Genomic DNA, 15,179 nt, shown 5'->3' with positions numbered 1-15,179 from the left:
ATTATGCGGAAAAGCTTCTGTTTGTTACTAAGCTATCGTTCTGCAGACCTTCGCATGCAAAATAGAGGAAACACCTTCCCAAAGAGGGGAAGATGCTCTCTGAAGCCATTTTGGCCTCATGCTGCTCCCAACCCCAGGACTCAAGGCTCCATCTCTGCACTCCCAAAGCCTCCGAGGAGACCCAATGTGCTTTCCTGTCCCCACCACCTTGCTTCTGAGATGCAGCCGCCAGGCCCTGATTTACAAGGCTTTTCAAAACCCATGGAATTGCTTCACACATGAAACACAAAGAACTGGTTTCTCTGCTACCCTGCAGTGCTGGGGACAGCTGTAAAACTGGGGGTTTGTCTCCGGGCTGGAGGGTCCCTCTGATGAGCACCTGAGCGAGGCGGCCTCAATTCCAGCTGGGCGCCTGGGCACCCACCGAGCCCCGAGCAGCCCTGCTGCCGAGCACCCCGGGGCGGCAGCAGGAGCCGAGCCAAGGTGGTTTGGCCATGTGAGTGCTTGGGCCACTCTCCAACTCCCTCACAGCCCATTAGCATTACCGTCAAAAATTAGCATATTTTATATTAGAACTGTATAAATGCATACTGTTTCCTCAGCAGCGAAAGGCGAGCATATGGCATACAAATCCTCAAATAGGCTGCATCGCCTCTTTAAATTATCTCTAGAGAATACATCAAGGGATATTATACTGCTTGAAGCATGTTTTTGATGTAGCGACTTTCATCTAGCATTTCACTGATCCTGGTGTGGCAGCAACTAACTTCCTTGATTTGGTGTTTTGACCTTAAATACCACAGGTCCCCCCGAGCTCCTTTCTGCCCATCCTGAAAGGAGCACAGCCGAAGTGCCCGCCGTCCCTGGGCCAGACCTGCAGCTCCCTGTGATGAGCTGCAGGGGCTTCCCTGTCCCTGAGCAGCTCCAGGCATCGCAGTGGTCCCACCGCAGGGCTCCCAGCCACGCCGTGGGATCCTTCACCCATAAAGGGTGACTTCGCTTTTTCCACAGGAAAATAAAAGCCAAAGAGAGCACGTGGGAGCCCCTGAGCATACACAGGGGTTTGGGATGCTCGGCTCTGCTGTGGGAGCTATGGGTCCACCCTCCACGTGTTCTGCCCTCCATCCATCCGCAAGATGCTGGAGCTGGCACCAAGCACCTGCGGTTTCCCTGGAGGAAAGCTGCAGGGGGAGCAGCCATGCATCTGTCACCACTGGATGTGGCCATGCTTGGGATGGACTGGGGGTCTCTTACCTCGGGCCCTGGGTGCTGCGGCTGCTGACGGACTGCGCCGAAAGGCTCCCAGCCACGCTGGCATCTGCCGGGGAAGACCAGCCCGTGGATGAACCTGGCCAGGACTTGATGCTCTCTGTGAGCTCCAGACCGAGCGTGGAGCCGATGCTGGAGCAGGCGTCCCTGACGGGAGAGGAGAGACCCTGTTAGCTCCGCAAGCGCAGGCAGAAGGGCTGGCAGTGCCGGGAAGGGGTCCTGGAGCACATGCAAGGGTGAGGCCGGGCACAGACCAGGGGCTCCCACACAGCTCCAGCAACGGCAGCTCCAGCTAGTGGGCTCTGCTTGGGCTGTTCTGTGGCACCGGCACAGATCGGTTCAAACACACCTTTCCAGGCAACCTGGTCCTTGTGCCATTGCTTCTGCCATTAACTCTTTCCCTCATGCTCCTATAAGTGCCCTGTAGACAGTGGGCAGGAAAATGCCACTGCTGCCTGCAGTGCCCTGGCACCGGAGCTGCAGTGACAGAGCCAGCGTGACCCTGGGCTCCCCCAGGGCCAGAGCTACCCCTGCCTGCCTGCTGGGAGCCCACACTCCAGCTGCAGCAGATTAAATCTTCTAGGATCCCAGTTTTCTGTCAAAGTCACAGATCAGCTCCCTATTCCCAAACTGCAGCCCAGAGAGAGGATCCCGCTGGTTTAACAGAGGGAGCTCCCAGGAAAGCGAGCAGGTTGAAGGGCACGGGGTCACAGCGCATCCAAAAGCCCCTCTGTGCCCTGCCCTCGGCCCACAACCCATCACACAACCCAGCACAGGCTCCTGCCCTTCGGCTGGCAGCTCCCCAGGGCTCACTCGCATCTCTCCTGGAGCAGAGTGACTCCCGCACCCACTGCACGCTGCAGCCGAGGGACAGCGAGCCAGCTGCGGTGCTGCTGACGGCTCACGAGGCCTCCCCGAAGCCACCGTGCTGGCGAAGGGCAGGGAGCAAAATACACGGCTTTTCCTGCATGCCCCAGCTGCGGACAGCCCTGCGGGAAGAGCTTCTCACCTTCCGTAAGGTGTCAATTGTATTGGAAATCACTTTTGTTTTACCGAGGAGCGTGTTTCTGAGCTCACAGTTTCTATCCCACCCTTCCCTGGTTTAATATCTATGTCAAGAAAATCTCTTCTCACCGCGTGGTGACAAGCATATCTCTGCTTTTTTTATTTTTTAAATTCATCTATGCATTTTGTCTCCATTTGCCACAATGACCCTTTAGCAATGTAGCAGAGGGGAAAACTGGAGAGCTGTAGACTTCACCAGAAAGTCACCAGAATTTTTTGCCATTTTTTTCCTAGTAAAATCCTCTACCCAGCTTCACTGGTTCCTCCAGCCCCCCAGCTCCTGTGGCTGACCAAAGCGTAGGATTTTCAATCAATAAACCCAGCGCTGGGGCACCCGCTGACACATGGCAGCACGCCACGCTGCTAGGGACGGGAGCTTGCTCTGCCAATGGGGCTATTTCCAGCCCTTTTCCTTGAAGCTGGGCCACATTGTCTGGTTTTTAAGGGCCACACTTTTTCATGAAACCTTCCATTACCGTGAAGTTCTTGTTCATAAACATGTGTTGCTGCAGTGAAAACACACGAGGAGGCAGACGTGCAGCTACAGCCACCCTGGCATCGCCCTTGTGCAGCGCAGCATCCTTCCCCACCGCAAAGCAACCGAGCCTGCCCCTCCGCAGCCCCCTCTGCCCCTCTGCAGCCCCCGCAGCCCCCCAGGCTCCTCGCCTCACCTCTCGGCATCGCTCTCGTCACTGGACCGCAGCTCCTCCAGGGCCACCTGCAGATCAGCGATGCGCCGGATGGAGGTCCCCAGGTCCGCCTGCAGGACTTGCCGCACCGCCGCCAGCTCCGCCAGCTGCTGCTCCTGCACGGATGGCACCAGGTTAGCGCCTGCACCCCGACATGGCACCCTGAACCGCGGAGGAGGTGAGCGAGGTGTCTGCTAAAGCTCCCCCCACCCCAGGGCTTGCTACCTGCTGCTGCACCCTGCTGCACGTGCAATAGCTTGTAAAATGCAAACTTCATCTTACACAAGAAGAGGAGCAAATTAAGCTGAACCCCTCCGTGACCAACCAACATCCCCTACCATGGAAAAAAGGCTCAGAGGAGATGAGCAAAAAATCCCAAGCATGGGGCAGAACATCAGCAACTACTGTGCAGAAACTGAACATGGCTGTGGGGAGGGGAGGGTGACCTTGGTTTTAGGCACACGGCTGCACCAGGTCATCGCCAGGTTGAACAAACAGATTTCCTGGAGATAATCGGTAACATCTTCCCGAGCCAGCCAGACCAGCCTGGGGGAAGCATATATGTAGCTCAGCCCAACATAGAGTATAAAACCTGGACAAGTAATAAAAGAGACTTGGAAGAGAGCAACAGGCTTGAGCTGGCTACAACCCACACATCCCCCCTCCCTGCAGCTGGAGATGCCCAGCGCCGTGGCGGTGAGTGTATGGAGCCTGGGGACAGCCACCACATCTCTGTAGTGACTCGGGTCTATGTTGTGGTTGATGTATCGTGCCCATGCTGTGATTTCAGTGCACCGCTGCATCACCCTGCTAAATCAGAATGCAACACCAATATACCAGATAAACAAATCTGATATTAAACATTAACCCCCCAGCCCCGTGCGGAACCTGTAAAAAAATCACCCGGTGTGAAAGCACCATGTCCCTGCCGGGGACAGAGCAGGGGCACAGAGTGCGGGGATGCTCCCGGGTGTTTCGGGGATGCTCCTCCACTCCCACACACCACTCCCACACCTGCTTGGAAGTGAAGCCCTTTCCAGAAATGCTGGAGCTGACGAGGAATAATCAGAAACTCAATTCATAATTTAAACTACAAGAGCAAAAAGCCGGACGAGTGGCACAGCCTGGATGGCTCCGTGGACCAGCATCGCCCGCAGCTGGGCAGCCTCGCAGTGCACTGAGGATGCCGACCCAGCACTGCCCGCCCGCGGTGGCTGAGCACCACCGTGCTCATCAGATTCCAAGCCCTTTCAGCTAGGAAGGAAATCTTTGTGCTGTTTTCTAAGGCATCACACGGCAGGGAGAGGAGGAGAGTGAGCGCGAGCTGCAAATTCACCGTGACCGAAGCTGCCAGCTGTAAAATTGCCATCTCAGCGGTGACAAGGTGAGAGATGATTTGCAGCACAGGCTGCGACAGGCACGGTGCAGGAGCCGGCAGACTGTCAGAGTAAATAATGAAAGCCCTGGGATCACCAGGCACGCGGCCCCGAGGGGAAGAGCATTTCAGTTCATAAAAACATGCAAAGAAATACCCCAGTCCGGGTTGCACAACATCGCAGTTACTTCTGGAAATGCGCCGGTACTGGTAAAAACCCGAACGCTGCCAAGAAGCTTTCCAAAATTTAGCGGCCCCAAGACCTTTGTTTCCCTCCCGGCTTGGAAAAATGCAGAGGGTAGAAAGGACCCTTTTCATCATGGAAACTGCTCCGGTTGGCATGGGGAAGCCCACTGCCCAGGCAGCAGAGATGCTTCACACACCAGAGTTGGCCCTGCGAGCTGTCACGGGCTTGGGAGGGGACACATGGTGAAACGCCAAACCCCAAGGTGCAAGAAGTCCAAGGGGGGAGAGAGCCCCAAGCCTCGGCTGGCTACGTGCCTGTACTCAGTTATCTGCGACTGCGAGCCCAGGCAGTAAAACAACCTCTAGATAAAAAGCTCAACTCTTCAAACCCGCTGATAAGAGTCTCTATTGAACTAGTTCCTCAGCTCCAGGATACAGCGCAAATTAAATATAGTTCAGTGGCTGCATTTAATTCCTTTCCTCCGTTCTGCTATTATTAAGCTGACAGTGACTGGCAGGGAGGCAGGCAGGCACACAGCAGTGCACACCCCTGCCGGCACCCTGGCCAGGCTTCCCCTGGATGCTGACAAACGAAATCCCCTCCGTACAGCTGCGAGAGCCACAAGCAACACGTCCCAGTGGCTGGTGGGGTCCCCCCGGTTGGTGGGGTCCCCCTGGACCTACTGCCATGTGCATGACAGCCACGGGTGTGCCGAAAGAAACGGGACCACCACGGGGCTGATGCTGCTGAGCCAGGGCTCCAGCCTGGCTCCCCTCGGGGATGACCCATCCCTGGGCACCCACGGTCCGGGACACCCACGTTGCACGGCAGGGAAGAGCTGGGGCCTGGGGAGGGGTCTGCTCGGGGCACCAGGTGACTTTGGGGACTGCATGACCACGGGCTCTATCACTTGGCGTTCCCTGCCTACACCCCACCTGAGCGGCAATTGGAATGTAAGCCTGAAAATATCTGTTTCTTAATGGAAGTTGGCACTGCTCCAGCACAGCGATGGTGCTGAAGCAGACTCCTTCCAGCAGAGGTACTCTCACCACCGGCACCGCCCCAGGTACCAGGGCTGATGAAACGCACCAGGCACATTCAGAGAATAACCTGGGGCTGCTCCACGCTTGCTCTCTGCCGAGGGACTTGCACGAGCTTCTGCGGAAAGTGAATTTTAGCCCTCGGGGCTCAGGCGTTAACGTAGAGTGAATTCTGGTGCTATAAATCTGCAACAAGAAGATGTGGGGAAGAGAAACGGTACCGCTGGTTCTCTGTGCCCTGCCTTTCAGCATGGGCTCGGCACATCCGCAGCTCCCAAGGATGCTGCAGCCTATGAGGAGGAGGAGGTGGAAGAGGAGAAGGAGGCTAGCAGAGCAGCAGCCAGGCCAAGGGCAGAGCGAAAGGAAACCGAGTGAATGTGCTGCTCAGCATTTTGGGCTCAAATCAGCGCAAAATAGAAAGGCTCGTGCTTACGGAGCCACAGAGCAGTGACGTCAGTCAGCCCTGTGCTCGTCACGACAGCGCTGCGGTGGGGAGGAGGCTGCAAACGCCCCGTCCCACCCGTCCCAGCGCTCGATCCCGGATCTTGTGCATAGAGGCACTTTAGGTTTTACCCTGTACCGTACGATTTTCTCAAGGAAGGGAATAATTATATCAATATAATTAAATTAAAAAATATATATCTTTATAATATAAATAAATTTCAAAACCAAAAAATCTATCTTCACGATACAAACTGACAAGAATGGTCCTAGCATCAGGCCACCGCTATCCCAGGGAGCGATTAGACACCTTTGACACATGTTGTTTCAATCTAAATGTAAATGCAAGAAGCATTTCACTTTTAATAGGGCAACTGGTCTGAGTGTTTTCATCCTCACTGAGGACGAACTGCCGACCATCGCTAGCTTTTTGTTCCCTCTGAGCAGAAAAGGGGGAATAAAAAAAGGAGGATATATATTTATTGAGAAAACTTCATAACCCGCCGGCTCATGTGGCTCTGCTGAAGTAGGGGCACTGCCTGGGAGAGGAATGCTGCACCCGTGTCCGTGCCTGCTCCCCATCCCACCAGACCCCGGGGATGAGCTGCACAGTGCCTGGGGAGCAAGGCAGAAATTTTCCAAATGTTTGTGAGATTTCTGCTTCTGTTACTTCTTTAGCCTCCACAGGGATCTAATCTGCATCGCAGGGCAAACTGGTCTGGGGGAATTTCATCCCCAGCCACACACATACACCTTAGCTGGGCTGCTCTTGCCAAGCCCACAGCCCACCAGGAGCAGTGCGAGGGCTGCCCCATGGGAGCCCAGCACCTCCCCAAAAGGTGTCCTGCAGATGGGGGCACACTTGCTCAGGGTGGGAACCCCCATAGCACTGGGCTGGGGGCCAGGGAAGGTCCAGGTGCAGGACTGAGCTACCAAAGGGGTCCCCATCAGCCCTTGGAAGCCCGCTCCCTGCTTCTCCCGCAGAGAAGCAAGGATTATTGCCTCTCCCTTGCAAAGCAGCACGTACCAGACTTGCAAAAAGCCCCAGTGCTCCTGAAAGGGGCTACAGCTACTGCCACGAACCAGAGATGGTGAAGCAGAACTAATGGTCCTTCGCTTCATGCGCACGTTGATTTTTCATTGAAAGCTCCACTAATTTCTCTCCTGCCTTGCAGCGGTTTGGAGCAGTCCTACCGTGTCCATCCTGCTGACCAGCGAGGAGCCTGCCCACACACCCAGCCATGGCACGGGGAGCTTGGGGAGAGATGGGGACATGGCACTAGCTGTGAGCCCAGGGAAAGGTGTTCCAGCTTCCCAAAGGGGGATCCAAGAGCACTTCTGCTGCACAGGCTCAGGAGCATCCTCTGCCGTTAAACCCCGGTCCCTGTTGGCACTGGCAGATCTGGCTCCTTCCACCAAACCAGTCAGTCACGCACAGCAGAAAACAGCCTGACCAGGACAGAAACCCTGGCTGATGCATATTTTATGATCAATACATAAATGCCTGGTTCTGCATACAATGACAAATCAGACTCTCCCAATTCACCTCGTATTGGCGCACAGGTCGCCCCAGAGCACAGCACTCCTGAAACCCAACGGCACCGGTCTGCTGGCAGGCCAAACACATTTATTTTAGAATGCTGAGGTTCATTTCTGCTGCCAGGGAGCCTGAACTAAAGGCTCTCTCAAGACAAGGGGGACGAGATCTCACTGGGCAATGGTCAGCTCACAGCAAACCCATGCGGAGATGCGGGTGCTCACAGCCCAGACTCCTGCCCTCACCCGGCGGGGCTCACAGGAGGACGCTGCTGCACATCCATGCTGGAAAGACCCTGACCACGTGAGTCACACTGCAGAAAAATTGATTCCTTCTGCGAGTGTCACAGCCGAGTGCTCGGCAGCGGGTCTGGCCTGCCGGCTGCCTTTCCCTGCATTTCATACGGCCCCTCAGCACCCGCCCTGTCCAAAGGCGCTGCAGCCCCCAGACTACCCACCCCTTTCACGGCGCCACCCGCCCTCACTGCAAGGGCGGGTCAGAAGGAAGAGATTTGCTGCCAAGGGGAACTATCGTTGCCGCTTCGTGGGTACCCAGCCAAGAGAAAGGCAAGGGATGGGCAGTGAGGGCACAGCCCCTGGCACCCAGCGGGCACCCAGCGCCGCGGTGGAAGAGGTCAAGACAAGCGTGGGCTCTGCCGCGGGCAAGGACAGCAGGCGAGGATGGGAGGAGCCCACCTGGAAACAGGGGGAGAGGGGACATCTCAGCTGGCAGCGCCCTACCTCCCACCCCCTCCCACCCCCATCTCTCCACATCCTGGCTTTCCTTTCATTGCTTCTCTGGAAAAGGATTTCTAAACCCTCTTTTTCTTAAGAGTTTCTTTTTCATCTAATTTTGTCTTGGAAGCATTTGAAGCTAAGTTAAAAAGAGCTAAGAAAAAGCAGTAGTGAAATAATTTATGGGACTATAAAGGATGCCAAGGCAGGCACCGCAGAGCTTCCAGCACCACGTCCTCGTCGCCGTCTTTTATTTTTGTTTGTGGTTCTGCTGTCACAACACAACCTTTGCAAGCTCCCATCCACCTGAAGTGAAGTGTAATCTAATTAGTCCAATTTGGATTGCAGCTCTTTGAATAAATTAGTGTACACCTGCAGTATTAATCAATCATTATTATTTTTAATTAAGTAATTAACTTGCAGGTTTTCAGAAATTCTGAAGTGACAAAATTTCCGTGGTTGAAGTCTGGAGTGAGACGGAGCGAGCGGTTCTCTCCATGCTTGCTAACACCGGCACTACCAGTAATTGGTGTGAGCAGCCAAAAGTACTGAAGATTTTCCGAAGAATTTACTACTCTAACAGCAAACCAGAAATCACACGCCTGCTGTGCACCAGGCCTAATTAGCACGTAGTCCGTTAAGTTTTCACTCACGGCTCCTCCATCACCCAAGCTCACCTCTAAGGACTGGCTCCCTTTGATGATAATTGTCGTTACACTTAGCCAAAGTCATTAGCTTTGACAGAAAAGAGCAGCTCGGAAGGACCCAGGAGCAGGCGGTGCTGGGGCCGAGAGCTGCGGAGACTTCAGAGGGTTTGGCTGGGACCCTGCTGGGAGCTGTAGGTTTGCCTGGGCGGGAGCGTGGCATTCCCGGCTGGAGGCACAAACAGCTCCCACTTTGCTTCTTAAGTTCACTGAAAGCACCAAAACATCTTTAAAGCTTACAAATGAGAAAAAAAAAAAGAAATCATAGCAATCAGGCTGTAATGTGCTACAGCATGCTGGATTGCGTGGCGACAACAGGGCTGTGGTACAAAGGAGATCTGCCATCATAAGAAGCAGAAAAAAAGGTTATTTACACTGTGACTCTCACCTTCTTTATGAGAAAAAAAAAAAGTGTGAAGAATGTCTTCACAGCTTTACTTCGGTTTTCAGTAAAAATAGTTAATTATTATGCTGATGAATTTCACAGCTTCATTAAAGAAACCTGGTTTTAAGATATCACCCCACGGCGTGCCTCGGGGGGTTACCGGAGCTACCAGTCAGTGCAGGGCAGCTGGGCAAGATGCAGTGAGTCCGGCCGGCTCCCCGGCACGCACCTCTGCCAGCCAGGCCTTCACCCCGGCAGGATCAGCCCCTGCTTTGCCCTGCATGTCCCAACAAGGCGCTCCAGCCCACGCGGGTGGGAGGCACTCGGCTCTCCAGGGCAGGAGGGACCCCGGGGCTTCTGCCCGCGGCTGAGTTCCCACCCCAGAGCTCCTGTCCCAGCCTCCGGCAGCCGCTTGATTTCTCCCGTGAAATCCAAGCTGTACAGGCAGTTCAGCCACCGGCAGCACGGCCGTAGGACCCCCCTTATGGGAACATGAGCTTTTTTAAGCTTTTTAGTCATTGCTTGGCACCTGCTTGAAGAATTACTCTCTAAAAGGTGAACTGGCTCATTAGTAGCTCATACCTCTCCCCTCTGCTGCAGCAAACCTGCAGGTAAGGAGGGAGATGCTCTGCCAGAGCTGTGGAAGCAGCCCCTGAAGGCAAGGCATGGGTCCCCACGCAGCATCCCTGCCCCTGCCCTGCCCAGGGCTTTTGGTGATGGCTGTGGGCACCCAAAGCAGCTGAGACAAAGCCTCTTGCAAACACACCATTGTCTGCCTGATGCTGGTGATGGACCATTTACCCACCTCCAGCACACCGAAGCCACGTGCTGTGCCCAGCACCCAGCACCATCCTGCCCTAACAGCAGCCTCAGCAGAGAAATCTCAGCTGGCAGCTGGTCCCACCACAGGGACGGCAGCTCATCGCCCCACACACCCCTGCCCCACACCCGGTCCCAGCCCCTGCTCCATCCCTCCCCGCACCGCGGCAGGCAGCTTCACCAAGGGACGCTTGTATCGGGACAAGCACGAGCGCCTGTGCATACACGATGAGCAAGGAGACCAGGGCTTGTTTTTAAGTTCCCCAGGACTGACTCTCAGTTGGAAATCCATCTCTTGCTTCTTGCTATGACTCAGTTTCTGCTGTGGCCCAGGGAGACCAGGCTGGGTCTGGGCTGCCAAGCTCTGGGTGTCAGCACAGCCACTGAGAAGAGAGGAGCCATCACAGGCTGGGATCCAGATTTTGTTGAAAGAGGAGCTACAGCTCCATGGAGGAGATCCCATCCATGCAACCAGAGCAAAGACAGGGACAACCAGGGCCAAGTACTGCCTCCACCGTTAGAAAACATGCCTCCCTTGCTGCAATGGCACCGGGCTTGGAAAGTGTTCAAACCCCATTCTTCTTACAAAATTCATAAGGCAGAGCCATCTGCCTGGCAGCCAGCTCTCCGGCTCCCATCCCTGCTTCGCCCTGGACTTTCCCTGCTGCCTGTGAATGGCGTGAGTCTGCCCAAAGCTGGGTCAAAAATGAGAGAGGGATGACAACAGTGGTCCTGAGCCTGGCTGAAGGTGCAGAGATGGTGGGACAGGATTTTCAAGTGCCTCCACCACTGATAAATAGGAGCTGTGAGAATAAAATACCTTATTATGTACAGGCATCAGCGCACCAGCTCTTAGGACCTCAGGAAACAGGACAGGCTTTCTAACCCAATCTGCACAACAAATTTGTCCCTTCAACACATCTCTCAATCTCTGACAGTACACGGCGAGTCCACAACCTCACAACAATCTATTTAAATAATTTTTTAAAAAATTGTTAGGTGCAGCCCATGACTTAAGTAATGTTACATGAATAATTCATGCTGTATTTATAATTGATGGGGGATTTAACGGGAGCAGAGCCGTAAGTGGCTTTCTATTAAGTATTGATGCTCTCCGCCAGCCTCTCGACAAGCGCGGCTGGGCTCTGTGATCACAGCTCTCCTGCGATGTTTTATTTAAGGGCTGTTAAGAGTACACACAGTCTGGGGGAATGCCTCTGCTCCCAGGGAACGTCACAGCAGCCCCTGGCTCCTGATGTGGCCACGCCACGCTGGGCTCACGGAGCCCCAGGTCCCCACAGAGCCATCGCCCCGACCAGCTGCCACGTTCTGGCGGGGAGAAACCTGGGGCTGGTGTGAGGTGTCTGGAGGAGCTCAGCCACTGCAGGGTGTGCCCGGCTCCTTCCTCCTGCCCCTGCTGTAGCAGATGCCAGGTAACCCCGGATATCTGGGGGTCAGGATAAGCCCAGACCCCTCAGTGTTGCTCATGAGTTTGCCTGTTTATGGGGTTTTGTGTCTTATTCCAGGGACGTGCCTGTAAAATCCCTGTCAGACTCTTTGCAAACTTCGTTTGCGAGAGCAGAAGCATGATAAGAAGACCGAGTATCTTGCTACACCCATCGCTCATATCCTGATATGAAACATTCAAAAAGCTTCTAAAATACATGCACAAATACAAAAATACAGTTAAAAGAACCCACCCGTATCCTAACGGACAGCGCATCTGTGTTCCAAAACATAGCATTTCTAACAAAGCTGCAATAAACACACAGTTATCATAGCAACTGCAGCTATGCCAACTTGCTCAGCACTCGCAGGGAAAGCAGCAGGATCCGGCCCCAGGGTGGGTTGCTGCAGTGGGCAGCCCTCCAGCCTGGGGAGCCCCCCAGCGTGCCTGGAGCTGGGGGGCACACAGGGCGCACCCAGCAGAGCCTCTCATTTTAACATCTCATGACTCTGAAGGGCATTGATGGCTGCACGACTCTGACCAACTCTTTTCATGCCCTGGGGAGGGTGTCCCGGCAGCCAGAGCCGTGTGCGAGCACGTAGGATTCAGGCTGGCAGAGCAAGGAGAAAGCCTGTTCACGGTGCAGGCAGGGGATGTGGAATAATTCACAGTAAAGCACCATTCCCTTCAGAAAGGCTGGCAGCCTCAGGGCGAAATAAATGCTGAAATCTCCTTGATTGTTAAATAAAAGATTATTGATAAAATAACTGCTTCTAATGTGGCTGTGCTGCCAGCAGAAATGCAATATCTTTCAATTACTGCTTGGAAGCAAGGCTTTCCTTTTGTTTTCTGGGAAAAAAACAACATGAAAAGAGATGGTCGTAAAGGACTGTAAAATGAAGGTGAATCTATTTTTGCCGTACTCCAAACCCGGCTGGGGCTTTGCACGCGCAGAGCCGGTTGACGGCTGGTCGGCACCACCTGACATGCCGCTGCTCCGCAGCGGGGTGATCTGGCAAAGCCGGGAGCGCCGCAAGGAGCTGGCGCTTGGGCTGAGCTCTGGCACACCGAGCCACGCAACCGGCTTTGGGCACGTGGGGGCCTGGCAGGAGGACGGGGCATTTCCCCCATGCTGGGGGATGGTGCAGCACTGCCATGGTTCTGCCCAACAGGAGGAAAACCAGCACAAGGAGGTGCAGGAATGACCTGAGCAACCTGTCAGCACTTCTTAGAGCCAAGCAGGCAAAGCAATCTCCTTCCTGGAACGAAACACGGAGCAGGGGGACTGCTCAGTGCTGCCAGCCCTGCCACGGAGAAATGAAACGTGAGGTGCCTCAGTAACAGCTTTGGTTCCATGGGTTGGGGCTGTGGAGGGATGCAAAGCAACTCACTGCCCCTCCGAGCGCTCTCCAGCCAAACCTGAGCCCGACACCCCGACGTTAGGAAGTCCCAGGGTGGCCGTGGAGGAGCAACCCGGGAAGCACGGCTCACGAGCACGGGGCCCGGCTAACAGCAAGTTGGCCGGCTCCACCTCCCCACACAGAGCACACAAAGCACGACGCAGAAAATGACTTTTCTGGCACCCTCTGGCCAAACTGCAGGTTGCGGAGGCAGGACCCCCTTACCAGCTCCACGCGCCGGCGGCTGGACTCCAGCTCCCTCTGTACCAGCTCGTCCATGTCAGCCTTCATCTCCTCCATCCTCTTCTGGTAGTACCTGGTGCTCTCCTTCTCCCGTGCCTCCGACTCAGCTGCCTTCTCCAGCTCCTCACCCATCTTTATGATGCTGTCTCGCAAGCGCAGCACCAGCACCTGGGGAGGAGCGTGTGAGGTGAAGCAAGGGAGATGGAGGTGAGGGGTTATGAAGCTCTCCACAAGTGTCAAGAGATATGGAGAGCACTCCCTCCTCAATCCGTGCCACAGAGCCCGTCACTATTATTAGCATTATCAGGCATTGCCTTGAAATCTCGCAAGTGGTGGCAGCTGCCTGCAGTGGGTGCAGACCCCAACGACCCCACCCCGTCCCTGCACCCAGCTCTGCACCCACCACAACCGGCAGCGCCACGACAATCCCGCAGGGCCCTACCACATCCCCCAGGGTTCCCATGGGGCCCAGCTGCTGCTTTTGGGGACACAAGAGCATGTTCCTTCGCCCCTGGGCTGGGTTTGTTTAGGCAGAGCGACTTGGGTAAAAACATCCTGGGGTGCCAGTAGACGTGCTGATTAATGGGGACAGTGGAAGATTGTGATCGAGCCTGATGGTCTGACTTCTGGACGATGCCAGAGCAGAGGGATGCCTGTCGGAAAGGTGCTGGGATGGATGCGCTGAGCAGTCAGCACACACCATGCAGGGACTGTATATTCCTTTGAGTGTTTATTGCTCTGGGCCCACCGTCGGCTTTCAGTAAACGCCATGCTGAAGAATGTATAGGTAATGACAGTGGCATGAACTATATGGACTGTCCACAAGCACAGGAGAGGGGGCCAAAGACCCCACCTGTCCCTCCTCACCCCTTCCCAGGTGCTTCCTCCCCCAAAGCCGAGGCGGTGGCATTGCTGCGCCCGCCTTGTGCAAGCAAGCTGCACCTCCCCGGGGCTTCGCATCCCTTCTGTGAGCGGCAGAGCGGTGGTACCTCAAAGCGCTTCATCTGCACGGCCTGGAAGTCCAGCTGGCTCTCCAGGTCGCGGATCCGGGCTTCCTGCCGGCTGACGATGGAGCGCTCGGCTGGGCACTGCTCCAGGCGCGCCGCTCTTGCCTCTGCTGCCTGCAGCTGGGGGAGGACGGGCTGCGTTAGCACCTCCCTGGTCCCTGACCCGCGCAAACACCTCCCGGTCCCTTTACCAGATCCCCCACCAGTCCCTCCCTTTGGTGTGACACGCACTGAGGATCTCTCATGGCCCCTGAGGTGACGGGGCACTACGGAACAGCGTTGCCTTCGGCTTCCTGAGGGGTTCCCTGCCGTTAATACCGTACAGTAAATGCATGACACAAACATGTATTTTTGAATTAAAAACCTGCTGGCAAGGCAGCCCTCGCCTGGGTCTCTTTTGCTTTTCTCTTCTCACAAACTCTTTGAGGACAGCAGGTGTAAAAACTCGCAGTTTACTCCTGTGTGGAAAGCTGCCTGGGCCGCATCTTTTCTTCAGCTGTTACATCAAGATCTCCAAAGCAAACTGCCCTTTTAACAATCCCTGTACAAGTTTGGTTCAGATTTTGTATTTGACCTAGAACTACAGGAATTCGTCTTCTTTTATCTGTCCTATCTCCAAAGCACCACCCGCTCTGCCTCAGAGGGAGAGAGTCCCGCTCCTGATTCCTGGGCAGCTTAGCTACGCTCCAATAAAGCACTTAAGTTAATGGGATTACTCATGTGTTTAAAATGAAATCCAAGCTCTCCAGGAGGGTCGGTGCAGCCGCAGAGGCGAGGCTGTGCGGCACCCTCTGGCACCCACCCCAGGGTCAGCCCCATCCCAGCCACAGCACCAGT

The 15,179-nt window shown here is 55.1% G+C and overlaps 1 protein-coding gene across 1 annotated transcript in view; it reads right to left on the bottom strand.

Moving 5' to 3' along the window:
- The window catches only part of MYO18B (myosin XVIIIB), a 73,018-nt gene that overhangs the window by 7,127 nt on the left and 50,712 nt on the right, over positions 1-15,179 (bottom strand). Inside the window, exons 37-41 of the mRNA XM_086474018.1 lie at positions 14,325-14,462; positions 13,318-13,503; positions 3,006-3,139; positions 2,175-2,246; positions 1,255-1,416 (exon numbers count right to left, since the gene is read on the bottom strand). Of these exons, the coding sequence (XP_086330144.1) occupies positions 1,255-1,416; positions 2,175-2,246; positions 3,006-3,139; positions 13,318-13,503; positions 14,325-14,462 (692 nt within the window). The remainder of the gene's footprint in view (positions 1-1,254; positions 1,417-2,174; positions 2,247-3,005; positions 3,140-13,317; positions 13,504-14,324; positions 14,463-15,179) is intronic.

The sequence above is a fragment of the Leptosomus discolor genome, chromosome 16 (assembly GCF_034619465.1).
Source record: "Leptosomus discolor isolate bLepDis1 chromosome 16, bLepDis1.hap2, whole genome shotgun sequence".
NCBI lineage: Eukaryota > Metazoa > Chordata > Aves > Leptosomiformes > Leptosomidae > Leptosomus > Leptosomus discolor.
This window is presented reverse-complemented; position numbering and strand designations above follow the sequence as displayed.